Source organism: Miscanthus floridulus, chromosome 2 (genome assembly GCF_019320115.1).
Source record: "Miscanthus floridulus cultivar M001 chromosome 2, ASM1932011v1, whole genome shotgun sequence".
NCBI lineage: Eukaryota > Viridiplantae > Streptophyta > Magnoliopsida > Poales > Poaceae > Miscanthus > Miscanthus floridulus.
In genome coordinates, this window is record NC_089581.1 from 10072175 (window position 1) to 10098162 (window position 25988).

At 50.6% G+C, this 25988-nt stretch overlaps 3 protein-coding genes across 4 annotated transcripts; 2 read left to right on the forward strand and 1 right to left on the reverse strand.

Moving 5' to 3' along the window:
• Positions 1–10777: 10777 nt before the first annotated feature.
• Positions 10778–17242, reverse strand: LOC136516772 (putative ALA-interacting subunit 2). Of its 2 annotated transcripts, none has more exons than XM_066510257.1 (8): positions 16833–17242; positions 16095–16156; positions 15935–16009; positions 15727–15843; positions 15471–15541; positions 15048–15345; positions 14596–14885; positions 10778–10841 (listed from the first exon to the last, which is right to left on the reverse strand). In XM_066510257.1, the coding sequence occupies exons 1-8, from the start codon at positions 16900–16902 to the stop codon at positions 10793–10795; spliced, it is 1032 nt and encodes a 343-aa protein (XP_066366354.1). In that variant the 5' UTR covers positions 16903–17242; the 3' UTR covers positions 10778–10792. The 2 variants fall into 2 exon arrangements, with proteins under 2 accessions (XP_066366354.1, XP_066366359.1); XM_066510262.1 differs by lacking the exon at positions 10778–10841 and adding an exon at positions 14129–14540 and having other exon boundaries at positions 16833–17241.
• A 1400-nt stretch (positions 17243–18642) lies between these two features.
• LOC136516752 (uncharacterized) lies at positions 18643–24206 on the forward strand. Its single transcript, XM_066510238.1, has 6 exons — positions 18643–18781; positions 19318–19442; positions 20469–20810; positions 20933–22682; positions 23186–23436; positions 23661–24206. Exons 2-6 carry the CDS (start codon positions 19389–19391, stop codon positions 23730–23732), a joined length of 2469 nt encoding a protein of 822 aa, XP_066366335.1. The 5' UTR covers positions 18643–18781; positions 19318–19388; the 3' UTR covers positions 23733–24206.
• Positions 24207–24401: 195 nt separating this feature from the next.
• Positions 24402–25774, forward strand: LOC136516761 (transcription termination factor MTEF1, chloroplastic-like). Its single transcript, XM_066510249.1, is given in 2 exon segments — positions 24402–25261; positions 25263–25774. Coding segments are annotated over 2 exon segments (975 nt in total). The 5' UTR covers positions 24402–24505; the 3' UTR covers positions 25482–25774.
• The last annotated feature ends 214 nt before the right edge of the window (positions 25775–25988 follow it).

The following is a 25988-nucleotide window of genomic DNA, read 5'->3' on the forward strand; positions in this document are numbered from 1 at the left end:
GAGAGGGGAATCTGGGACCAGCTTTAGAGGCAGAGGGGCCTTCTTGCCGATGCTAACGAGCTTCTGTCGGCACGAAGCGCGGAGGTGGAGGACCTCCGCCTTCGCTGTGCCGATGCGAAGGTCGAGGCGGCCACAGCCCAGACGTAGCTCGCTCCCTTGGCGGCGTGGATCAAGGAGCTGGAGGAGGAGCTTACCCGCGCTGTCAGCGATCAGGATGCCTTCAGATCTCGGGCTGAAGAAGCGGCGGCCTCGGGCTAAGGCCCTCGTCGGGCAGCTGGGGGCAGAGGAGAGTGCGCACCGGCTGACCAAAGGTGCTCTGAACGAGGCCCTTGCTAGCGGTTGAGGCCTCGCAAATCGAGGCTGTGGTTTTGAGGGGGACGGTCGAGGGTGAGTTTGAGTCCCCTTGTTTTGTTTTCTTCCTCTTATGTTCGCTCCCTAACTTCCTTGTATGACGCAGAGCTGGGGAGTGAAGCTTCTAGGGCGGCCGAGGCCTCTCGGGTCGAGGCCCAGCGGTTGAAGGAGAAAGCCGAGGCCTGTCAGGCCGAGACCCGACGCTGGGAGCTGAAGGCCAAGGGTGAGCTCCGTGGGCTTCCGTCCCTAGCTTAGGTTGTTTCTTCTCTGGCTCGACCTTATTCCATTTTCCATGGTGCAGAGTCTGAGGCGGAGGATCATTCGGGCCGCCGAGGCTTCCAGCGCGGTGCAGACGGTGCTCGAGACCGAGATCGGGGAGCACGAGGCGCTAAAGCGTGCTGCCCTTTCCGCCTGCGAGGCCCTGGAGGTCGAGGGGGTTCAGTCGGGCAGCTCCCTTGGGAGCCGCTTGATTGCGCTGAGCAGTCAGATGCGCGAGCGGCTTCGAGGGGCGCTGCACACGGGTGTCAAGCGGGCGATGGCCGTCATCTCCTCTCACTACCTTGGCGTCGACCTCCCGGCCATCAGTGATGGCTACGTTCTGCCTGATGATGACGAGGAGGCCCACGCGGTGGTCGCGAAGCTGCTGGAGGCGGCGGAAGGCCCTGGCACGGCGCTGGCGACGCTCTTTGAAGACGAGGTGGTTCCTCCCCTACCATCTGCCGGTGCTGGAGGCCCTGAGCCTTAATCTGGGCCCCGGGGGCTATGTAAAGATAGAATAGGGGTTATTTTTGTATCATAACGTTTGTGGCCGTCGAGGCCTTTATTTCTGACGTATTTGTGTTTCTTAGTTGTTTTTCTCATGTTTCCGAGCCTTTGCCCTCTGTTGCTTCTGATCAGATTTCGTTTGCAAAACACCCCTGTGGGGCCTAAGCCGTCCCTTGAGCGAGAGGTAGTGAGGGAGTGCCAGTAGCCCAGGGGCGTAGGCCGTCTCATGACTCTACCGGCCTCTTGCTTAGGAAATGGACCTTGGTCCGGCGAGTCTTTACAAATGATTCGTCAGAACCTGCTAGAGACTTGGCGTAGGAATTTTTTCGAAAAGCAACTAAAAATGGTGCGTGGGACCTAGGGGGAGTCCCCCATCTAGCCCCCGAGGGAGGCTTGGTTCTGCTGAGGCAGAGCCGAGTCTCCCTTGTTGTGTTTATTGTACTGCCGAGACCTACGGTGGGCTCGGGGGGTTTCTCGAAAAGTAAAGACCAACTAAAGAGCGCTTTTTAATTGTATTTCGAGAAACGACATATACAATGCTTGGAAATTTAGGGATAAAAGCGACGTAGCTGTTCTATGTTCCAAGCGTTGGTGAAGATTTCGCCCTTTTCGTTGGCCAGCTTGTAGGTCCCGGGCTTCAGGACTTGGGCGATGATGTACGGTCCTTCCCATGGCGGGGTCAGCTTGTGGCGACCCTTGTTGCTCTGTGCTAGCCTCAACACCAGGTCGCCTACCTTCAGGTCTCGGCCTCGGACGCGTCGGGCCTGATAGCACCGCAGGCTCTGCTGATACTTGGCCGAGTGTAGTAGCGCGACGTCTCGGGCTTCCTCCAGCTGATCGAGGGCGTCCTCTCGGGTTGTGCGGTTGCTTTGTTCGTTATAGGCTTGCAGCCTCGGGGAACCATATTCCAGGTCGGTGGGGAGGATGGCTTCGGCCCCATAGACTAGGAAGAAAGGCGTGAACCCCGTGGCTCGGCTTGGAGTGTTTCTCAGGCTCCAGATGACCGACGGGAGTTCGGCGAGCCATTTCTTGCCAAACTTTTTCAACCGGTTGTGAATTCTTGGCTTGAGGCCTTGTAGGATCATGCCGTTGGCACTGCTCTACTTGGCCGTTGGTCCTTGGGTGTCCTATGGCCGACCAGGCCACACGGATGTGGTGGTCGTCGCAAAACGTCAGGAACTTTTTGCCGGTGAACTGCGTCCCGTTGTCGGTGATGATGGTGTTGGGGACCCCAAACCGGTGGATAATGTCAGTGAAGAACAGCACTGCCTGCTCGGATTTGATTCGATTGATCGGACGGGCCTCGATCCATTTGGAGAACTTGTCGATTGATACCAGTAGATGGGTGTAGCCCCCGGGGGCCTTTTGCAGAGGCCCGACCATGTCGAGCCCCCACACGGCGAACGGCCATGTGATGGGGATGGTTTGCAAGGCCAGGGCCGGGAGATGTGTCTGTCGAGCATAGTACTGGCATCCTTCGCAGGAGCGTACTAGCTGGGTAGCGTCGGCGAACCGTCATCGGCCAGTAGAACCCTTGGCGGAAAGCGTTCCCTACGAGCGTCCGAGGCGCCGCATGGTGCCCGCAGGCGCCTGCGTGTAAGTCCCAAAGCAGGGCTTGGCCCGCCTCGGAACTGATGCATCGTTGAAGGACACCTGAGGGACTTCGCCTATATAATTCGCCATTGTAGAGGGCGTAGGTCTTGGCTCAGCACGTGAGCCGTCGTGCTTTAGTTCGGTCATCGGGAAGCTCCCCCCGATCAAGCCAATCGAGGAACGGGACTCGCCAATCTGCGTCCTGATCAGTCTACGGAGGTTCGGCGTTGACTTCCATGACCTCAGGCTCGGCTGAGGGGGTCTTGGCAGCAAGAGGGGCATTGGGCTTTGCCATGGGTCCCCAGGTGGGCCCTCCTCTGCTGTCGAGGTGCAGCCGATGGAAGGTTTGTGAAGGTCTCTGGCGAAGACGTTTGGGGGGACCGGGGCCCGTGCCGAGGCCATCTTTGCTAGCTCGTCGGCGGCCTCGTTATACTTTTGCATGACGTGATTTAGTTCGAGACCGTTGAACTTATCTTCTAGCTGTCGTACCATTTTGCAGTAAGCCTCCATTTTAGGGTCGAGGCAGTTTGACTCCTTCATCACCTGATCTATGACGAGCCGCGAGTCGCCTCGGACGTCGAGGCGCCATGCCCCAAGCTCGATGGCGACTTGTAAGCCATTGACGAGGGCCTCGTATTCGGCCACGTTATTGGAGGCGGCGAAGTGGAGCCGCACCATGTAGCGCATGTGTACTCCGAGGGGCGAAATGAAGAGCAGACCCGCGCCTGCCCCGGTCTTCATCAGGGATCCGTCGAAGTACTAGGGTCCAGCACTTCCGTCTGAATTTGAGCAGGTGGCAGTTGGGTATCTGTCCATTCAGCCACGAAATCGGCCAAGACCTGAGACTTGATCGCTTTTCGAGGCGCAAAGGTCAAGGTTTCCCCCATGAGCTCAACAGCCCACTTGGCTATCCTGCCCGAGGCCTCCCGGTTATGAACTATCTCGCCTAGGGGGAAGGATGATACCACAGTCACTGGGTGTGACTCGAAGTAGTGGCACAGTTTGTGCCGGGCCAGGACCACGGCGTAGACTAGCTTCTGGATGTGGGGGTAGCGCGCTTTGGTCTCGGAGAGCACCTCGCTGATGAAATAGACAGGTCGCTGGGTAAGGCAGAGTATGTCCTTCTTCCTGCCTCTCTACTACTACGGCGGCGCTGACCACTTGGGTTGTTGCGGCGACGTAGAGTAAGAGGACCTCGTCCATGGCCGGGGGTATCAGAATGGGAGGATTGGTGAGTAGCTTCTTGAGTCTGTCGAGGGCTTCCTCGGCCTCGGGGGTCCAAGAAAAATGCTCAGATTTTCTCAAGAGTCGGTACAGAGGCAAACCTTTTTCGCCGAGGCGCGAGATGAAGCGGCTCAGGGCCACAAGGCATCCCATGACCCTCTATACTCCCTTGAGGTCTCTGATTGGTCCCATGCTGGTTATAGCCGAGACCTTCTCTAGGTTGGCCTCAATGCCGTGTTCCGAGACTATGAATCCCAAGAGCATGCCTCGGGAGACCCCGAACACACACTTCTCGGGATTGAGCTTGATGCCCTTCTCTCTAAGGCATTTGAAGGTTACCCTCAAGTCATTCACGAGATTCTCAGCCTTTCTGGTTTTGACCACGATGTCGTCTACATAGGCCTCGACGGTCTGCCCGATGTTGTCGCCAAAAACCTAGGTCATGCATCGCTGGTACGTGGCACCCGCGTTTCTGAGGCCGAAGGGCATCGTCACGTAGCAGTACATGCCGAACGGTGTGATGAAAGAAGTCACGAGCTGGTCGGACTCTTTCATCTTGATCTGATGGTAACCAGAGTACGCATCAAGGAAAGACAGGGTCTCGCACCCTGCGGTGGAATCAACGATTTGATCGATTCGAGGTAATGGGAAGGGGACCTTTGGACAGGCTTTGTTCAGACCAGTGTAGTCTACACACATCCTCCATTTCCCATTTTTCTTCTTGACTAAAACGGGGTTAGCCAACCACTCTGGGTGGGACACTTCCTTGATGAACCCGGCCGCCAAGAGTTTCTGCACCTCCTCTCCGATGGCCCTACGCTTTTCTTCATCGAAGCAGCGCAGGCATTGCCTCACCGGTCTAGATCTAGCCTAGATGTCCAGGGCATGCTCGGCGACCTCCCTTGGTATGCCCGGCATGTCCGAGGGACTCCATGCGAATATGTCGGTGTTCGCACGGAGAAAGTCGACGAGCACAACTTCCTATTTGATGTCGAGGGTGGCGCTGATCCTCAGCGCTCGGTTGTCGGGGCAGGCGGGGTTGACCGGGATGAGTTTGATGGTTTCAGCGGGCTCGAACGCCCCCGCGCGACGCTTGGAGTCAGGCACCTCGCCACTGAGTTGGTCAAGGTGGGCGATGAGGGTCTCGGCCTCCGCAAGAGCCTCAGCATACTCGATGCACTCGATGTCGCAGTCGTATGCATGTTCGTATGTGGACTCGATCGTGATGACACCATTAGGGCCTGGCATTTTGAGCTTGAGGTAGGTATAGTTGGGCACTGCCATGAACTTGGCGTAGCACGGCCGTCCCAGAATGGCGTGGTAGGCTCCCCCGAACTCGACTACCTCGAAGGTGAGGACTTCCTTGCGGTAGTTGGAAGGGGTGCCGAAGCAGACAGGAAGGTCGATACGCCCGAGGGGTCACGTGCGCTTCCCTGGCACGATGCCGTGGAAGGGTGCGACGTCACCTCGGAGCCTCAACCGGTCGATCTCCAAGAGCTCCAGGGTGTTGGCGTAAAGGATGTTGAGGCCGCTGCCTCTGTCCATCAACACCTTGGAGAGTTGGGTGTTGCCGATGATCGGGTCGACGACCAGTGGGTACCGCCCAGGATTCGGAATACGGTCGGGGTGGTCATCTCGATCAAAGGTGATCGCCTCCCAAGACCAGTCGAGGTACTAGGGGGTGGCCACCTTGACCGAGAAGACCTCTCGGCGTTCCCTCTTGCGCTGCCGCGCCGTAAGGCATGCCGAGGGCCCACCGAAGATCATGAAAGCGTTGCGTACCTCAGGGAACCTGTCGTCCTTGTCTTCGTCCCGACCGCCGGCGCCCTTCTGCTTGGTGTCGTCGTCGGGGAGCCCGAGCCTGGCATAGTAGCACCGCAGCATGGTGCAATCCTCGAGAGCGTGCCTGACCGGGCTCTGGTGGTAAGGGCAGGGTTTCTTGAGCATGTCGTCGAAGGGCCTAGGGCCTTTGGAGCCTCGGGGATTCTTGTGCTCTGCGGCCGCGACCAGATCAGCCTCCAGGACCTCCAGCTTCCCTAGGCGCCTCTTTTCTTTTTCTTAGGGAGGTGGGAGGCTGAGGCCTCGGGGGCCTCTTCCCTCCGCTTACCCTTGGTGTCGGTGTCGGGGAAGATGGCTCCGACAGCCTCTTCTCCTGAGGCAAAGCTAGTGGCGATGTCGAGGAGCACGGCAGCAGAGCGCGAGACGTTGCGACCTAATTCTCGGACCAAGTCCCGACAAGTGGTGCCGGAGAGGAAAGCCTAGACGATCTCCGAGTCACCGACGCTAGGTAGCTCGGTGCACTGTTTGGAGAAGCGCCGGATGAAGTCTCGGAGAGACTCATCCGGCTTCTGGTGATAGCTCTTAAGATCCCAGGAATTCCCAGGGCGCACGTATGTGCCCTGGAAGTTCCCGACAAAGATCCTAACCAAGTCGCGCCAGTCGTGGATTTGCGAGGGGGGGAGATGCTCGAGCCAGGCTCATGCTGAGTCCGACAAGAGCAAAGGGAGATTGCGGATGATGAGTAGGTCATCGTCCGCGCCACCTAGCTGGCAGGCCAGGCGGTAATCGGTGAGCCAGAGTTCCGGGTTGGTCTCGCCGCTGTACTTCACGAGATTGGCCAACTGTCGGAACCGGGCGGGGAAAGGAGCAGCGCGAATGGCCCTGCTGAAGACCCGAGGGCCTGGAAGCTCAGGGGAAGAACTGCGGTCCTCACCACTATCGTAGCGACCGCCTCGGTGTGGGTGGTAGCCCCGAGCGGGCCCTTCGTTGTCGTGGCGTCGTCGCCTACTGACCACCTTATGGTCTCCCTGCACCTCGCGTCGATTGCCGAGGCGGTCCAGAAGCACAGGGACCCTATGGGCTATTGGCGCTCGGTCGGGCTCAGGACGAGCCGGGGCTTCCCTGTCCTGTCGAGGCGGTGCTGTGAGAAGGTTTGAGGCGCCCCCGTGCTGTCGAGAGGCGGAACTCTCAGCCTGCTGAACCACAGCGGTCACTAGGAGATCGCGGAGCTCGCCGCGAACCCGCCGCCCCTCCGTGGTAGAAGGCTCGGGCATTGCGCGGACCAGCATTGCCGCAGCCGCGATGTTCTGGCTGGCGCGATTGAAGACTGGGGGTTGCTCGCTCCCTTCGTCGTCATGGATGCGGTGATGCACATCGCGGGCTCTTCATCGGGATCCCCCGCCTTCGCCGCGGCCTCGCTGTTCCTGTTCAAGAGAGTCCCGAAGCTACTGCAGAAGGAGTTGGTCTTGTTCGACCTTGGCCTGGAGCTCACGGAGCTGCTCTAGGTCTGGGCGCTGAGGTCGTGCAAGAGCGACGTTCTCATTTCATGCGGCCAGCAGGACATTGCGTGGGGGTGTGACGGCGCCCGCCCCTAGACAAAGTGGGGAGCGGCTACCTGCCCCCTCATCCTCTTCGCCTGCCCTCGGCATCCCGAGCCTGACATGGAAACACTCGTGAGTGGGGTCGTAAGTGCCTTCATCGTCGGAGTTGGAGCAATCGAAGCAGTAGTCGCTTGCGGCCAAGAACTATCGCAAAGCCCCAGGGTCATGGAGCCTGGAGAAATCCACTACGGGCCATGCCTCGTCCTCATCCGAGGAGTCGGCATGGGTGCTTAGGTCAAGACCGAACCACTAGCAGCGCTCTGAGGGATCCTCGTGAGTGGCAGCGTATGCGTAGGCGTAAGAAGCGACGGCATTTCTCAACCCAAAGGGGCATGAGGATGGTGCCGTTGCCAGATTCTGCTCCGCCGGGGTCAGTTCTTCAGGGAGTGGTGGAGCGGAGCTTGACGACTGGGCACCATCGCAAGCCACCGACGATTTTCCTTTGTCCAAGCTTAGGCCAGACAGGTCCCTGGCCAGGGACCCCGTACCAACAGCTGGTCGTAGGATATCAGCGGGGAGTGGCGTGCCGCCTCGGGTTCGCGTAGCGTCGGGGTGGCCCTGCTCGCGTCGTGCCTGGCGAGCGCGGCGAGAGCGGCCGCCCGGGCGCCGCCTGCGCCTGGGCTACTGGTGCGTAACTTCATCGTCGGACAGCGGGGCTCGAGGAGTGAGGAGTACCATGTCATACTCATGCCCTAGAGACATGAACTCTAGGCTCCCGAACCAAACTACGGTGCCGAGACGCAATGGCCGTACCAGGTCTGCCATCCGGAACCTGCTGGGATGACGAAACTGACATGCAGCACCCCTACCCGGCGCGCCAACTGTCGGTGTTTCGGACCGAGGGGTCCTCGACCGACTAGTGAATTTGTTCTACGTGCTCCCGATTTCGGATGGTGATGCAAAGAGACACAAGGTTTATACTGGTTCGGGCAATCGGCGCCCTACGTCCAGTCTAAGGGATAGAACTTGTATTCCTTGCACCGAAGTGCTCATAGTAGGGGGTTACAAGCTAAGGGAGAGAGGGAACTAGTCCTAGGTCTCGATAGGGTGTGAGTGGGCTGTCTGAGACGTTGCTCTCAAGCGGCTGGAATGTGTGCGTGTGTGTATGTGTTGTCTGGTCTTTTTTCCTCTCTTCTAAGAGGCCTAGGTCCTCGCCTTTTATAGTTGAAGGGAGGACGAGGGCAGTACATGTATCACTGTGCGACGTCGTGCCAATAGGAGTGGCACATCCGAACCCTGTGGCCCGTTCCGGTGGCGGCGTGGTCGTAGGAGCGATCCGTCCTTGGAATACTGGAGCGGCGTGGTTGTCCCATCAGGTCCTGTGCATCGTGGGAGCCCCGGGAATGTCTCGGAGCGGACGTGGCGGCGAACGTGCAAGCCCCGGTGGACAGATTGTGCGCGAGGCTGAGGCCTGGTCGGTGCCGAGGCTTGCACTGCGGTAGGAGGGTCTCGGCAGGCACGAACCCCGAGATTGCCGAGGCCCCGGTGTACAGTGCCGAGGCCTTGAGCGAGCGGCGGGTCGTGGGTGCAGCGTTAGGACACAGTGGCCGGTAACCCCCGTCATACCCTGTCCCAGGCGCTGATCGTGGACACAGTGCTGGGACACAGTTACCGGTAACCCCCGTCATACCCTGTCCCAGGCGCTGATCGTGGACACAGTGCTGGGACACAGTTACCGGTAACCCCTGTCATACCCTATCCCAGGCGCTGATCGTGGACACAGTGCTGGGACACAGTTGCCGGTAACCCCCGCCGTGCCCTGTCCCAGTCGGTACGGCGCTGATGCGACTTTAGGTCGCGTCGGCCATTCTGTGACATTGAGCCGCTGTCCGGCTGAGATTGCGGGAGTGGTTGAAAGTATTAATAAGACGTGACGCGCTGTCGGGAGGGTCGGCCGAGGCGGGGGGCGACGGACCGCGGATGAGCCGGCCTTGAGCGACACGGAGAATGAGGCCTCGCGCGAGACGGAGATCAGGCTCCTTGCCGAGGCCTCGCGCGAGAGGCCTCGCGCGATACGGAGAATGAGGCCTCGCCCGAGACAGAGATCAGGCTCCTTGCCGAGGCCTCGCGCGAGAGGCCTCGCGCGATACGGAGAATGAGGCCTCGCGCGAGACGGAGATCAGGCTCCTTGCCGAGGCCTCGCGCGAGAGGCCTCGCGCGATACGAAGAACGCGCTTCCTGCCGAGGCCTTCCGTGGAGAGCCTCGGGCGGGGCGGAGACGGCGTTCCTTGCCGAGGCCTTCCCTGGGGAGCCTCGCGCGAAGCGGAGTTGGCGTCAGGATGCCGAGACCTCCTGCTCGAGGCTCGAGGCGAGGTGGGGGAGGACCCGGTGGGCTTGGTCGTGGCGGGTGAGGGGCCCACGACTTACCTTCTAGCTTTTTCTTTTTTAATGGGGATTTAGCAACCCATTTTGATGTTTTGCTTGGGGTACCCCATTCTAAGATACCCGACATAACCGGTTAATTTACACAAATTCCATGGTCACATCCTTTTGTGGATCGAACTTCCTCCTTTCAAGCATTGGCTTATAGGGCGCACACAACCTACGCTAAAACTAAGAATATAAGCTAAACAATTTCAACTTGGCCACTTCTTAAAAAAATAATATTTATATATTAAATAAGTATAATTTGATTCATTATGAAATATATTTTATAGTAAATCTATTTGAAAACATTAAATTTTGATTTTTTCTACAAAATAGGTTAAACTTGAGAAAGTTTGACTAGTCCTAAACCTAGAATTATATTTAGAAAAGAATGAGTGGATTTCAACATTCAACTTTTCAATACCAATACGATTAGATTCATAAGGAGACACGGCCCATCTCTAGGCTAGGGGAAGGAAAGTGAATCTCCCTTCATTTCATACAACGTTGTGTTGATAAATTTGGCGTATTATATTATTTTGCCCCCTTTCATGAGACATTAATGGTCAAGGTGTGATGTTAGGTACCCTGCACTCTTCCACGCCTAGCGTTATTTCCAAGATTGCCATGTCATATGAAACAAAATGAAACTTGGATGAAACATCCACTTTCAATAGAGAGTTTCATTCTATGGTTTCATAGGCATTTAATTTTAAAATTCATAGAGAGTTGGTAATTGTGTCAAGAGAGTTTCATCATTTCTTCTCTCTCTTCTTAAATACATTGTCATGTCATAAAAAATACCTATGTGACAACATATTTAGTGCAAATGAAACTAAAATGAAACTCCCACGGAGACATCTTTCTTCCTATATAAACTAAACCCATGTTAATATTGGTGGTACTTCGTCGAGCCTCCACAAGCTGGCTTGTCCATGATCAGTCAACTTCAATGGATCCAAACATGTCCACTCCATGTAGCCTTCCAAATCGAATGGTACGAGAGAAGACATGAATCAAGTATTAGCGTTGTCCCGTGAAAATATGTACACATTTTCTCTCTCGAATCACAACACATTCAAGAGATTGGTGAACAGTTTGAGCTCTCAGCTCTATGAACAGACACTCACTACATCACCTCGCTGTCGAGGACTTGAAAACCTGAGTAGACAGAATCCATCGTAAGAAAAACCTAGCCAATTAAACTACGCATAGATTCATAAAATTTGCATGCATCTAGTTATTGCGGGTAAATAATCCGTGTTAATGACTGCTCACACCAGCCTCCGCTCAAAGATATGTCATATTTCGAAAAAAGAAGGCTTATTTATTCTTTTTTTTCTTAAAATATATTAACACTACAGATAATCACTAACATAATTAATATAGCAACTATACTGTTACATACATATTTGAAAATGTTAGTATCACGCTACTATAACTAATAGTTTTATATATATGTACTGACATATTCCATCAGAAAGCAGTGACCAAACACCAAAGTTTAGCTTTAAAGATGATGGAGGTAACGTGAAAACGAGACGCACCGTACGTTATTCGATCCGCCCGTTCCTCAGGAGGGAGAGACGATGGTGGGCGTTGGTGGAAATGGAATGGAAAACAGAGCCCCAGCCCTGTCGGAGGAAAGGAGGCCAAGCCGGTTGCGCCGCCGTGAGGGAGAAGGATTAGCTAAACTTTAATCAAGTGCCGGAAAGGGTTAAGCGCGCGCTTTGCATGAAAAAAAGCAATAGACACCCTGTTCGTTTGGGCTTATTTGGCTTATAAACCGTCCTATTTCAGTCAATGAACATTATTTTTCTCTCACACCAAATCAGCCAACGATATTTTCAGCCACGACTTATCAGATAAACAAGCCCAAACGAACAGGGTTGAGACGCTCCAAATGGTGGTAGCACTAGTTTATTGGCAATGGATCCATGCTTAGTACGGCACGGGGACGGATTAGTAGATTAATCCACCCTGCCGCGATAAGCAGCACGGCGGGCTCCGAAAGCGCGGCCGTCGCTGATTGGCCGCGCCGGGAGGCACGTTTCGGCCGGCCGGGGCGGGAGCGGCCGAGCGGGACACCGGACACACGCACGCACCCGAGCAGCAGGGCTCGGGCACGGGACGGACGACGCTGAGCGGAGACAGGGGGTTGCTGCCGGTGCCGGCGTCGGGCGGCTTGTTGAGGCAGGCGGGCGGGCGGGCAGGACAGGCCGGAACGTGGACTTGTGACTTGTCGACGATGGATCGGCGTGGACAGGAGACATGTCGAGTTGTCGACGAAGGCCAGGGCCCTCCCTCTTAAATCTCAATCATGCCCAGTACTCGTACGGTCCAGGCCCAGTACGTGGATCACGCTCCGCTTTGAGACAACTCGACATGTCTCCTGTCCACGCCGATCCATCGTCGACAAGGCCCAGTACGTACGTGGACTTGTGACACTCCCTCTCAAATCTCAATCATGCCCAGTACTCGTACGGTCCAGGCCAAGCACTGTATGCCACGGGTACATTGGTCCACCAAAAGCAGCGTGATCCAGCAGACTGATGACTGATCGCTGATGGTAGCCACCACGGCAACAGTGGCAGCCTCGTCGTACTCGTCCTCCTCCTCTGTGAGTGTGACGGTAGGTACGCGGAGTGGTCAGAAACACAAGCCTCTCTCTCATTAATCGGCACTAATCATGATATATTAGGGACGTGACGTGCGAGTTGAGGCAGCGTCTGAGCCTTTGCTTAGTTGCTACTCCAAAACTTTAGATCATGTCACATCAAATGTGTGATACATGCATGAAGTATTAAATATAGATTAAAAAATAACTAATTAGGCCTTTAGTTGGGTGAAATTTGGGAGTTTGGCTATTGTAGCACTTTCGTTTTTATTTGACAATTAGTATTCAATCATGGACTAATTAGGCTCAAAATGTTCGTCTCGCGATTTCCAACCAAACTGTGCAATTAGTTTTTTTTGTCTACATTTAATGCTCCATGCACGTATCATTCGATGTGATGTCTACTGTAGCACTTTTTGGGAAAACTTTTTGGAACTAAACAAGGCCTTACATAGTTTGCGACTAATTTGCGAGACGAATCTTTTAAGCCTAATTAGGGCATAATTTGACAATAAAGTGCTACAGTAACACATATGCTAACGATGGATTAATTAGGCTTAATAAATTCGTCTCGTGGTTTACTGGCGGATTCTGTAATTTATTTTTTTATTAGTATCTAAACACCACATGCAATACCCCATGTAATATTCAACGTGACGTCTAAAACTAAACGACGCCTGAACAAAAACCCAGCCTTTGCGTACCACCAGGCCACGGATGCAGCCGAGAGCCTCGGGCAACCTGTCTGAACGGGAACGGAACTGGCAGCGCAATCATTTGCACGGTGATGACCCCGATGTGAACACTCGCTCACTACCATGATTCTCCATACCCAAACCGGAAAAGGAGACGCCGATATACCGCTACGGAATCGCCACAACTCTGCCGCTCCTGATTACTGATGCGACTGAAAGGAGAATATATGGATCGATCATCGATGGATGCAAGCACACCGTACAGGCTGCAGATGTAGAAATAGAAAAGAAAGACGTGGATGGCAACAGCCTATGATTGCATGCAAACCGATCCGGCGATGCGATAGAGCATGGGACTCGAGAACTTTTCTATCTTATTATCGTAATACTATCTTCATCCAAAAAAGAATGCAATTCTAGCACAATATTATATTCTAGTAGTTTAACTTTAACCAATTATAAATAAAAAATATCCATGTTTATGATACCAAATAAATATCGTTAGATTAATTATAAAATATATTTTTATAATAAATTAATTTAAAATCATAAATATAAATATTATTCACTAAAAAATTTAGTTAAACGTGAATACTTTTTTAGCACGCAATACGTTCTTTTCGTGGAGACTCCGTATCATGGTCGGTCCAGGACTCCGGGCATCCAGCCAAAGCGGAGCGAGTGTCACGTCAGCGACGAGGAGGACAGAGCACTCGTACTTTCGCGTCGCGTCCCATTCCCAGCAGCCACAGGTCATCTCAAGCAGGGAGAGACAACACGCGAATTGCGTCGAGTCAAAGGGAATAGATGATTGTGCGGCTGGTTGGCGTCACCGATGGGCGCTCGCGCACCTGCGAGACGTGACCTTCACGGCTGCACGCCTCACTCATGTGGTCATCATCATCATCGGCTGGCTGCTGGCTGCTGCTGATAAATGCCATCAACCTCGAGTGCATCGTCAGGATAGAAACCCGACTTCAAAAGGCTACTCCTAGATAGCAATCACGCCGACATATATTCGGTGATGGAGAGAACTCCAACAACATAAATAAATGTTGTCCCGGCATGAAAAAAAAACGAGCTTTCGAGTTCACAGCTGAGGCATTGCATTGCATCTCTCAGCACAGCAGACGAAAAGCCAGAATAACCACTTTTCATTTGTCACAGCTGAAGCTTTTTTACAACTTTGCTCGCCTTGGGAGGGGCATGGTCCTCGGCCGCCACCAGAATTTCACTGTGCACATCCACACCGGATACTACAGTTCCACCAGAATTTCATTTTTTTTTTCAAATTACTGTGCACATTCTTATATAAATGAAGCACGGAAAAAACCTCCCGGTGTCAACCTTGATGCACAGCAGATGTGTCTGGAATTCGAACTATTTCTGAAGGGCATGATGTACACAGTTTCTTTTCATCTCGGATTAACCCGACGGCACAGTGTCTGACTTGTCTTACAAGGGACCTAATGCATATTAGCTGGGGCTAGAACCTACAGGCGCCCACGTAGATGGTAGATACAGACTCCTTAGCCATTGCCGTTTTTCCTGTTCCAGGACAGGCGATTAGCAGAAGCATAGATAACATGAGCTTATCGTCTACCTTGGGTACTTCACATGGATCAGAGCAAAGAGAATTGATATGAAGATGCTCAATGAACCAGTGACAATATAAGCATGTCCAAGGAAGTCATTCTTGCCACCTAGCCAGGATGCAGTTGAAAGAACTATGCTCTTCTTTCCACCAAACGTGTAGGTGTTGTAATTATTTCCTATGAGAATATTTATGGTCTCATCAGCATGTAGATCATCTTCAATTACACCATAGAGCTTTCGAAACTTGGGAAGAGCAGCAGTACGCATCCACACAATAAGATTTTCCTGCTCACTCAGCTGACAAAAAAAGATGTAAAATGTTCAGCCAACTTAAAACAAGCTGTTAATTTGACAACATATTGACTAAAGGCAAATCATACATTTGGCAATCCTATTAGCTACTGAGCATTGAGCAACCTATCAACAATACTTAGTGTCTTAGTTTATCACAGTACTCACTGGGACAGTAGGGTCGAGTTTTCCCCCTCCAATCAAGGTTCCATTCTGAAAGTTGGAGGGAAACACATCTTTGCCAAACTTGTGCTCCCGATCGCTCTTCCATGAAATGTTTTTCCTGTTGACCTTTATTTCCTTGGACCCGCGAGTAAAATCATAGGTATCATTGAATAAGCTCCAGGCAATCAAGCCACAGGGAACAATTGGGGAACCATTATTATCCCAGTGAACAGGACTGCACGACTCAGCTGTGTATTTCGCCCCAAAACGCAGCTGTTTATCACTTCTACTTTTGACATACCTGTTCATCATTGATAAATTTCTTTTTTTCAGCAAGATCAATAAAAAACATTACTCCCATCCAACAGATACAATGGCCATGAACCTAAAATGACCATGAAACTAAATAAACGATGTTATAACTACCTGCGATGATTCTGATAGAAATTCTCAAGTTCATAATAAACATAAATTGGTGCTCTCATGTGCTCCAGAACCTGCAGATGTCCATGACACAGTAAAATATAAATTCAAAGAGAGGAAGAAATATAGTCTGATGCAATCTCAGGGCACCAAGCTGAACTTAGGAATTTTAGCTATGTGAATCACAAACGAAGAAATATAGTCTGCAGAAAGTGGACAAGATAAAGATAACTTCTGTTACAATCACATAACGATCTACCTTCGCTTGCAGAGTACAATTCTTTGAAATTGAACTGTCCTTAATATAAGCTTGCCTATTTCCTCTGTAAGCATTAGGCACACAGTCAACATCATAGCGGTGAATGATTTCTGCAACCTGGACCAGAATAATGAGCACATCGGTTATACCTAGCGATATAAAGATTAAAGGAAACATCAGTATCTACAAGAGGGAGTAGAACAATTACATGATTTGAAGTTTGGAGACAAAGAAGCCCAAAAGGTACGAAAATGATTCCAATAATCAAGAACATGGCTATTAACTGGAAACAGTGAAGTAAAATATCATCAATTGAACTACGTATAAAACAGCTGCCAAACCTGTCAATAGGATCAGAACAAACTTACACATCCAGGTGTCATTGCTGGCTTCCAAGCTGGGAGATTCTGCTGGGTGAACCTATAGAAAACTGCAAAACAAACAAACTTAAAAAAACCCGGAAAACCAACATGATCGACTCTATAGTGTACTAAACTAGAACAACATTGCAGCACACAATGACAACAATGAATGGAAAATACATATAATCTGAATTCTCAAAGTTTGTAAAAGAAATCGACCATATAATCTTCTTATGTCCAGATTCAGTAGTTGCCAGTCAAGGAAACACAAGTTATTAATACAACAAAATCTGCCTGTAGTTGCATCAGTGTTGTGTTCCACATGATTCTGAAAAATGATGATACAGATCGCCAGTCCAGATGGTGACTAACTTTATGCCCACCATGATTTTTAGCTAAAGTTCATTTATTGTTAGAAAGACTCACCAAATGTATCATTGTAACCTTGCACTAGCATGACCACACCTCAAATGCTGTTCGGATAAATGGATTGTAATTGTAATGGCTGGAGAGACAAACCCCACAAAAGCAAGCAACCTCCGTACCACGTAAAACCAAATCAACAGCGCGAACTGCAATTTCACGCTCGAATTCAGCATTTATACAAGCTCACGTTCGCGCAGAGCTACTAACCCTAGCATCTGAGGCTACTATCTCCCGCAGACCTACACCCCTCATGAGCGTGGAAACCTAGACGCGACGCGACCGAATCGAAGCGAGCCCAGCCATCAGAGCGTGACTCACCTCCCGATCTCGCCGGCGGGAAGGCGCGCCTCGTCGCGCCGGCGGACGCGGAGGTGCTCGCTTCGTCCATCTCCTCCCGCCACGAGCTCGCTCGCCGCACAAGCCCTCGTCAGCGGCTCGCCGGAGCCCGTGCTCCGCAGCCCGACCCGCCGGAAGATCCGACCGCAGAAGAAAAGAGTGGAGAGTCTGCTTGCTGCTCGATGAAGAGGAGCCCATGGGCCCACCGAATCCTTCGGGGCCTATCTAATTCACGTGGGCCTCATGGGCCGAATTGACGGCGTGAGATGGGGACTGACGGTCGATGTGACGGCCGCATCAATTCGCCGCCCGGCGCGTCGCGGTCGGGGGAATCTTTTCCCCATTTCGTTTCGCCCAGAAGCGAGAGGCCCGGGCGCCACGGAGAGAGAGAGAGAGAGAGAGAGAGGGAGAGTGGGAGATGCGAGAGGAGGTGAGGAGCTCGTCGGGGGCGGTGGCAGAAACGCCGATGGCCGTCGCCCGGTCCTCGTCACCGCCGCAGACCCCGGTGGCCAGGTACGGTGGCGGTCGCGCCTCGGGACCTCTGTACTTTTGGTTCTAGATTCTTATTAGCTGTAGGCGCTGCTGCTTGGTTAGGGAATCAGGGCTCTCAGTGCTCAGATTGGTCGTGAGGGTGCTGGTTCTGCGTAAGGAAGGTGGATTTTACATGACCCAAAAGACCTATTGTAGGATTCGAGGTAGGACAGGCCGTGGCTCAAATTCGATTATGGAATTTTGATTGGATTCTAGGGCACTCCTTTGTAGGGGAAAGCATGGGATATTTGATGGCCTACATCAGCTATAGGTGCATGGTTGGTGAAAATCAAGTGTAGCTGGCTGAGCTTTACTTCTCCTTTTGGCTGCAAAACGCCAGGATTTGAGCTGATAGATTGGCTTCTGTTGCTGTATAGTGTTACAGATTAATGAACGGTGACATTGGATGACATAATTCCGCGATTTGAGCTTACACGGGTTTGCCACTAAATATTATGATTAGGGGGACATGCTGCATTTGTGCTGACTTTGTCTTCATGCTATTATAGTCTAATGCTGGTTTGGTCACAGTATTGCAATTGAGATTTGAGAAGGATTGCAGTTTGCAAAAATCAGTGGAGAACTGTGGCACATTTGATGGTGTGGTAGCATAGGATTGAGCCACTGGAGCTCATGTTGGCCTTGTTAACTTTAGATCTAGGTAGATCATTCTCAATTCATTTTGTGATGTTAGATCTGTAACATGGTGCTATAGTTTCTATGCTTGAATGCTAAAACCTGAAAATAGTTATTTTATTTGGATGACAAGCTAATGTGTCACGGCTGGTACCATGCCAACGGCGTGAACAAGTTTACAGCTGGCGTATAGTATTTGGTGTTGGTATGTCCTATGTGTGCATGGGCCTACAGGGTAGAGTCAGCCTCTGGCTTATAAGCCACTGCCGTGTAAAGGGAGAACCCAATGAACTAGAAAAGGAATCAAATCGGAGAGGAACCTTTCCTCGTCCATTCCCCCAAGTTATCTCTGCTGTGATCCTGCTCACATCCTGGCACCTTGCTGCGGCTACGGGTAGTTACATAACGTCAATGTGAACCTTTCTGCGCAGAATCGATAAAGCCAGAAATAATCCTTTCTACAGATTTTTGTCATTCTTTTTCTAAAGCTTGCACTGAAGCCCCTTTTGCTTTTCAGTTCTGCCGGCGCCTCATCACCTGCTATGCAAACTAATGTTGGAAGCATAGATTGGTTGGGTGGCAAACAAGCTTCCAGAGTTGACTCGTCGTCACAAGTTGCTGCACATGCCTATCATCCTTCCCACAGTTTTGATGCAGCTGGAACTGCTATGGATTCTGCACCATCATGTAGGCCATGGGAACGTGGAGACTTGCTTCGACGACTGGCAACATTTAAGCCTTCAACTTGGGCTTCTAAACCGAAGGTATCTTCCCTAGTTGGGACTACTAGGGTCTACGGTACCTGTGCCATTTCACATGCTTTAGGGTTTCTCTTGTGTTGTGTTGCATGTACCATATATTGCTCGTTTGGGCTCTAGTATACAACTAAATAGGCTCATTCATCTCTCCTCCACCCAAGTTGTCCCTGAAGCTAACTCCATAATGATACGATAATGTTGGTCGCACATTTCTTTTGTCACCATTTGTTGGTGGCAATAATACAAAACATGCCATAGGTCTGAAAATGTGACCATGGAATCATAATCCAAATCGTTATGCACATATAGGCCTCTCCACTTTCATATCAGCTATAACATAAAATTCTTGCTTTGATATATTGAAATTCGAAAGAAGTTACTCTTTCACCGTTTTGCTTATTGCAAGTGGCATTTAAACTGCTGTTTACGTACTGTGCTAATCTGGCCAGGCATTTGCTGGATGCTTGCTTGACCTTTATAGGGATCCTTTAACTTCTGAATTTCTTAATATTAGTTGTGTGATTTGATGTTCATTTTTTCAGGCTGCTAGTTCATTGGCCTGTGCTCAGAGAGGTTGGGTGAACGTTGACCTGGACAAAATTGAATGTGAGTCATGTGGCGCACATCTAATCTTCAATGCATTGACATCCTAGGTCCCCTGTTGAAGGTATGTTTTGTCTTGATACACTTTTGTTTTGTGATAGATTTACTACTATGCTAAGTGACTGATTGTTATGTGTATCTGTCTTACAAGTTACATTCCTTTGCTCTGCTACTAACTGTAAGGGTGGAGATTAGTGCAGGCCATGTTGTATTTTCAACGTCACCTATAATCTTTTAGTGTAACCTTATTTCCCATTACGATAATAAGGCATCTATGTGTTTGGTTGGGGAAAAAATGGTTACTGAATATCCAACGAACTTGTAGTTTATGCCAAAAAAAACAAATCAAACCATGACACTGTGCATTCAATTCATAATGTTCTACTTATGATAGCTAGCTGAGCGGGAGCTCTCTGCACTGGGTACGCCCTTTATTTGCCAATATTTATATTTCACCCTGTCGTCTACTTTGATGAGTTATGTTCGACAGCTAGAATACTTGTAACTTGAGTCAAGATCATATATTTATTTACTGTTGTATGCGAAAAGGTAGTCAAGAATTATATATACAGATTTAATACGTCAAACATTTGTTCCAAAAAATCATGAAGAGAGTTGGATATTCTGAGGTGAGAGTAGAGTTTATACATGTGACATATCACAGTGTTTTCAGTCACCTCATACGAATATAGAGGGTATTTTTGTACGATACAAGATGATTCCAAGTTGGAAAATTGAACAAGTCTGTAAACTACTCTGACCCTGGCCCTCCACTTACACAATTATCCTTGCATCAGAAACTCCAAATGTTTAGGATTCTGGTAGCAGCAACGAATGCACCTTTGTCATCGAACCATACTTAGATTTTGGGTCTCACATAAAAATGTATGGATATCCAATGGTTTGAATTATTGGTCAAGTAAAGTAACATCTGACATGACTCAAAAGAAAAACTATCTGCAATGTGCAATCTCATGACTGTTATTACTTGTGTCTTACTGTTGTGCTAGGCTGGAAATAGATTGGCACATCTTTGTTTGCAAACTGAATTTTGTTCAGCTGTGAAACCTTTCTTTGTATCTTCTATTAGTTGCAAATGCTGGAGAATCCTTTGCCGAGCAGCTTGATGCAGCACACCAGAATAGTTGTCCCTGGAGAGGCAATAACTGTGCTGACAGCTTGGTCCAGCTTCATCTTACACAATCAGCTCATTATTGGAGGTTTTAAAGATCGCTGTGATGGGCTTTTACAGTTTACCTCTCTTCCTGTGATTGCACCATCTGCAATTGAGAACATGAAGCTTACCAGGAGCGCACAAATTGATCGTCTGTTGTCCCAGTCAATTACCTTTTTATCTGGTATTCTGGGCTGCAGAGCAGAGAGTACAGCAGGAATTGATATCCACCAAGATTTCTCTTGTAGCTACTCTCAAGTATGCTGATCTCTTTTCATGTACACATTTTTTTTATTGGCGCTAACACGCTATTATTTTGCATTGCCCTCCAGTTTCTGGGTCTTTCTTTAATTTAGGTGCTTTTATCAATGAGTTTATAGGCACAGAAGCTCATAAGCCTGTGTGGATGGGAGCCTAGGTGGCTTCCAAACATTCAAGACTGTGAAGAAAATTCAACGCATTCAGCTAAAAATGCACCCTCAGTTGGGCCTGACGAACGGTTCTATCCCCATTTTGTTGAACCTAACAAAAATTCATTTTCTGCATCAGCCAAGAAAGATAAGGGGAAAGGCAAATTGCCCGTTGGAGATTCTGGATGCAGCATGAGGTCACCGTTGTTAGATTGTAACCTGTGTGGAGCTACAGTCAGGATGCGGGACTTTAGACCTGTATTACGTCCTTCTCGTTTCAGTCCGAATAACATTGATGTGCCTGAAACAGGCAGAAAGTTAACACTGACACATGGAGTTAGTGCCGCCAGCGGTATCAATGAGTGGGTTACTGATGGGGTGGACAGAGGTCAAGATGAAGGGCGTGATGAAGCAGCAACAGATGAGGGAAAACCACTATCACTTGTTGGAGTAGACCTAAACCTAACAATGGCTGGAGGATTACCATCACCTCAATCTGCCATGCCTGCTATGTCGGAGCGGTTCAATAATGGAGGTATGGGAAGGGACCTGATGATTGGACAGCCTACAGGCAGTGAAGTAGGTGATTGTGAAACCTCATATGAGTCTCGTGGTCCGAGTTCAAGGAAGCGTAACCTTGAGGAAGGTGGGAGCACAGCTGACAATCCACAAGATAGGCTGCAGCATGCTGATAGCATAGAAGGAAATTTCATTGATCGTGATGGTGAGGAAGTTGATGATGATGCTGCACAAGATTCAGATGTCCCGAATAAGAAGTCCCGTGGGTTTGATCTGTTTGATGCCTATCGTCCTTCTTCTGGAGCTGGTCCCAGTAGAAACTTGTCCTTTGACCCTGATCCAGATGCTGGTATGTTCAGTCACTCGAGAGCAATTGACCTGGCAGCTGTTGAGCGTCCGACTGCTAGGGATTCTCTGAGAGCATCTTCTGTTATTGCAATGCATACTATTCATACTTCCGAGGAGGATTCTATGGAGAGTGTTGAGTATTATCCAGGTGATGGTAATGATATCGATATGCCTTCTTCTAGTGCACAAAGGAACATTGAAATGAATGATGCCTTGGATCTCAACTATAGCAACCAAGCACAGCAAAGTGCCAATGCACATGCTGGTGCTGGAAGCAATGCAAGAGAAATAGGAGGAAGCAGTACAAATGAAGGGGAAGAGGTCATTAATGCTGAAACAGCTCCTGCGTTCGGAAGGGATCAACTTAGTTTAGGAATTAGTGGTGGCAGTGTTGGCATGGGAGCTAGTCATGAGGCTGAAATTCATGGAAATGCTGCTTCTCTGCACAGAGCTGAGAGTGTTGTAGGTGATGCCGAACCTATTGCCGAGCTTACTGAGACAATGGGTCAGACTGGTGAATCAGCTCCAGGACCTGGATTAATGGATGAATTTGTACCTGAAGTAGATCGAGAAGAACCTCATGGAGACAGCCAAGATACGGTGTCTCGGTCAGTCGGCCAAGCTGACAGTGGATCAAAAATATATGTCTATACCAAAGCTGATTCTGTTGAAAGTGGAGAAAAGATAGGTCATGCCACCGGTAACGGAAGCAGCATGCGTCCTTCCCTTTCTTGCAACGCAGGGATGTGTGCCGGTTTTGATCTGTCTAAAGATGATGTGACACAAACTGGCAAAATACTTACTACTGATGATGCGTTAATGGGGTTAGATTATGATCCTGGGAATGGATTAGGTACTTTCATTCAAGCCTTTGCTAGATATAACACATTGGTTTTCCTGTACTGTATCGTTTGCATTATTTTCCATGGTTCCATGTTGGCATTTACTCTATTAATCAGTTATTCTTCATTTGGTAGGGGATACTCTCTGAGCATTCTTTTAGTGAAGTTGGAAGTTGCCGTGTGATATACCCTAATATCATAAATGACTAGCTTGGGTTTCTTTCATATCTGAGCATTCATACATAAAATGAAGTGGACATGATCCAATACCATGAACACCCCTAACCATATATCTATTCGTTTTATTCTTAGACCTTCATCTTTATGTAAGTTTTTCCCCCTTGGTGGTGGTTCATGCTGGGTTTCTTTCATCTCTAGCCTACCCTACTTTGGGACAAAATGCTTTGTTGTTGTTTGTGGTGGTGGTGATGATGATGATGAACTTCATTTAATTCCTGATTATGCTCAGTTTTATGTCTTCTGCTTGTATAATACTTTGTTATTTTCTTCTCAGGAGCTACTAACGGAGAAAATGACTATGAGTCAGGTCTGCTGGAATTTGATCCTGTTAAGCATCACAATAGTTACTGCCCATGGGTGAACGGAAATGTTGCAGCGGCTTGCTGTAGCAACATTGGCTCCAGCTCAAGTAGTTCAACGCCCTCTGGTTGGCAGTTAACAATAGATGCAGTTGACACGTACCAATCACTTGGTCAAGCTCAAAATCAAATAATGCAATCTGATTCTGCAGCTTCATTATATATGGTAATAAAGCTTGCTCATCTAGTAATGCGATCATGTCTAGAAAATCTGTAGGAATAACTTACCGCATTGAGAACTTAGATCAACATTCTATATTATGGTGTGACCAAAGGCTCGTTCAAGAATCCATTATTGAATTGTGATATTTGGTTGACCATAAATAATGCACCCTCTGAACTCCATTACTAATTTACTATCATTATAGAACTCTAATTGATGTGTTGCAGGATGACCAAATAACTCATAACCGCAAGGTAGGGAGACGGCCTTCTGTGAGCAGAAGCTTTGGGAAGTGCTGATCGGAACTCCTGTACCTTAAGTGTTCCTTAGACAGAAGTAACATTCCAGAAGTTCCAGATTGGTGTAACAGGAGAAACGAAATAATACTCCATTTAAGATAGTCTCAAGTAGATCGTTGTCACCCCGTGGGTGTGACCTTATAGTGGTTTATGTTGTTGCGTATTGATGTATCATATATATGTATTTATATTCCAAAAGGGTTGATTCAATAGTGAAGGGCAGGCCTGGTGCAGTGGTGAGAGCTGTCTCATTGAGTCACCAGGACGCGGGTTCGAAGTAGTCTCTCCGTAGATTTTGCGGGGTAAGGCTTGCCTCCCTTCCACACTACTCATGTGGGAGCCTCCGGCACTGGGTCTGCCCTTTTGATGATTCAACAGTCTTCATTTGACAGGAACATGTTCAAGTGAACTAGATACTGTATGGCAAGCTTATATAAACTTCATAGTCACATCTTTATCACTGTTGTTATTGCATCATGTACCTCTCATCTGGTGTTATGGTTATGTTCAGATTTTTTTTCTGTTTCTTTGTGTTTGGCTGCCTGTTTCTTTGCGCGGGGTGCTATCTGAGAGGCGATCACCCTCGTCAAATCTCAGCAGCCAACGAGCACCACCCAGAGTGCCAGGTCATCAGCAACGACCAGATAAAGAAGCGGATGAGATGCCACTCCACTTCACTCCTGCTGCTTGTATCCTCTTCGTCTTTCCCCTTCCCTCCGTCTTCCAAGCTTTCTCCAGATCAATCAGAAAGGGGAAGGGACGAGGAGCCCGGCATGCCGCTCTGCAGCTTCTACGCCTCCACGTCCGTCCCCGTCGTCAAGCCCCAGCAGTCCGCCGCCTCCTCCAAGTCTCCCTCCACGGCGGCGGCCTCCGTGGCTACAACTGTGCCGATGCGCAGTGCGGCGACGGCGACAGTAACGACGGCCGTGCCCACAGCGAGCCCAGCGCTGTCGCTGCACCTGCCGGAGCTGCCGTCGCAGGTGAAGGACAAGATCCTGAGCCTGGAGCTGATGGGCGTGGACTACGGGCGCGCGCTGGAGCTGAACCCGGCGCTCCGCGACGCGGCGCCGGAGTCCATCCACGCGGTGGTGTCGTTCCTCCAGTCGCGCGGGCTGCAGTTCAAGGACCTAGGCCGCGTCTTCGGCATGTGCCCGTCCGTGCTCACCGCCAGCGTCCGCGCCGACCTCCGCCCCGTCTTCGCCTTCCTCTCCGAGGACCTGGGCGTCCCGGAGTCGGCGCACCGGCGCGTGGTGATCAAGTGCCCGCGCGTGCTGGCGTGCAGCGTCCGCGACCAGCTCCGCCCGGCGCTCATCTACCTCCGCCGCCTGGGGTTCCGGGACAGCCGCGCGCTGGCGCTGCAGGACCCGATCCTCCTCGTCTCCAGCGTGGAGCGCACCCTGGCGCCGAAGCTGGAGTTCCTGGCCGGGCTGGGCATGTCGCGGGACGACGCCGTCGCCATGGTGCTGCGGTGCCCGGCGCTCTTCACCTTCAGCATTGAGCGGAACTACAGGCCCAAGTTCGAGTACCTAGGTGGACGCCATGGGCGGCGGCGTCGAGGACGTCAAGGCCTTCCCGCAGTACTTCGCCTTCAGCCTCGAGAAGCGGATCGCGCCGCGCCACCGCGCCGCGGAGGACGCCGGCGTCGCGCTGCCGCTGCCGGACATGCTCAAGGCCACCGACGAGGAGTTCAGGGAGATGCTCGACAAGGAGCGTGAGCTGCTCCAGGAGCAGACAGCGACGACGGACTGATCGAGGGCCGAGCCATGCTTTGTATTACATATAGCGGTTTGCGCCCGATCGGAGGAATTCAACCGCCGTTTTCATGGCGAGTGTCCTGTCGGCCTGGCCATGAGGTAGCCATTTGATTTGAATAACTAGCCTGTACATATGCATTGACATTATTTGGTAAGTAGTCACGACTCGTAGCTCATGAGACATGGCATGTCTTCCTCCAACTGTAAGCACCGAGTGGCAAGTCGTGTCTTTGTGTACATCCATGTATATTATATTGTATGATTACGAGTGTACCAGGTTCATTACTAGTTTACTACATAGGAGTATTTGCTCTGAGCTGCACGCTTCAGCAACACGTGGTGTGTGTGGACAGTGGATACAGTGCTAGCGCCGGACGTCAGGACGCCCGCGCTGCACTCTGGTTCCCTTACGCGCGCTTGCACTCTACGCCCGCACTCGAGCCAGCATGTCCCCACCCGTGCTGCCCGGACGTGGCTCGCACCGCCAGACCACGCGTGGAGA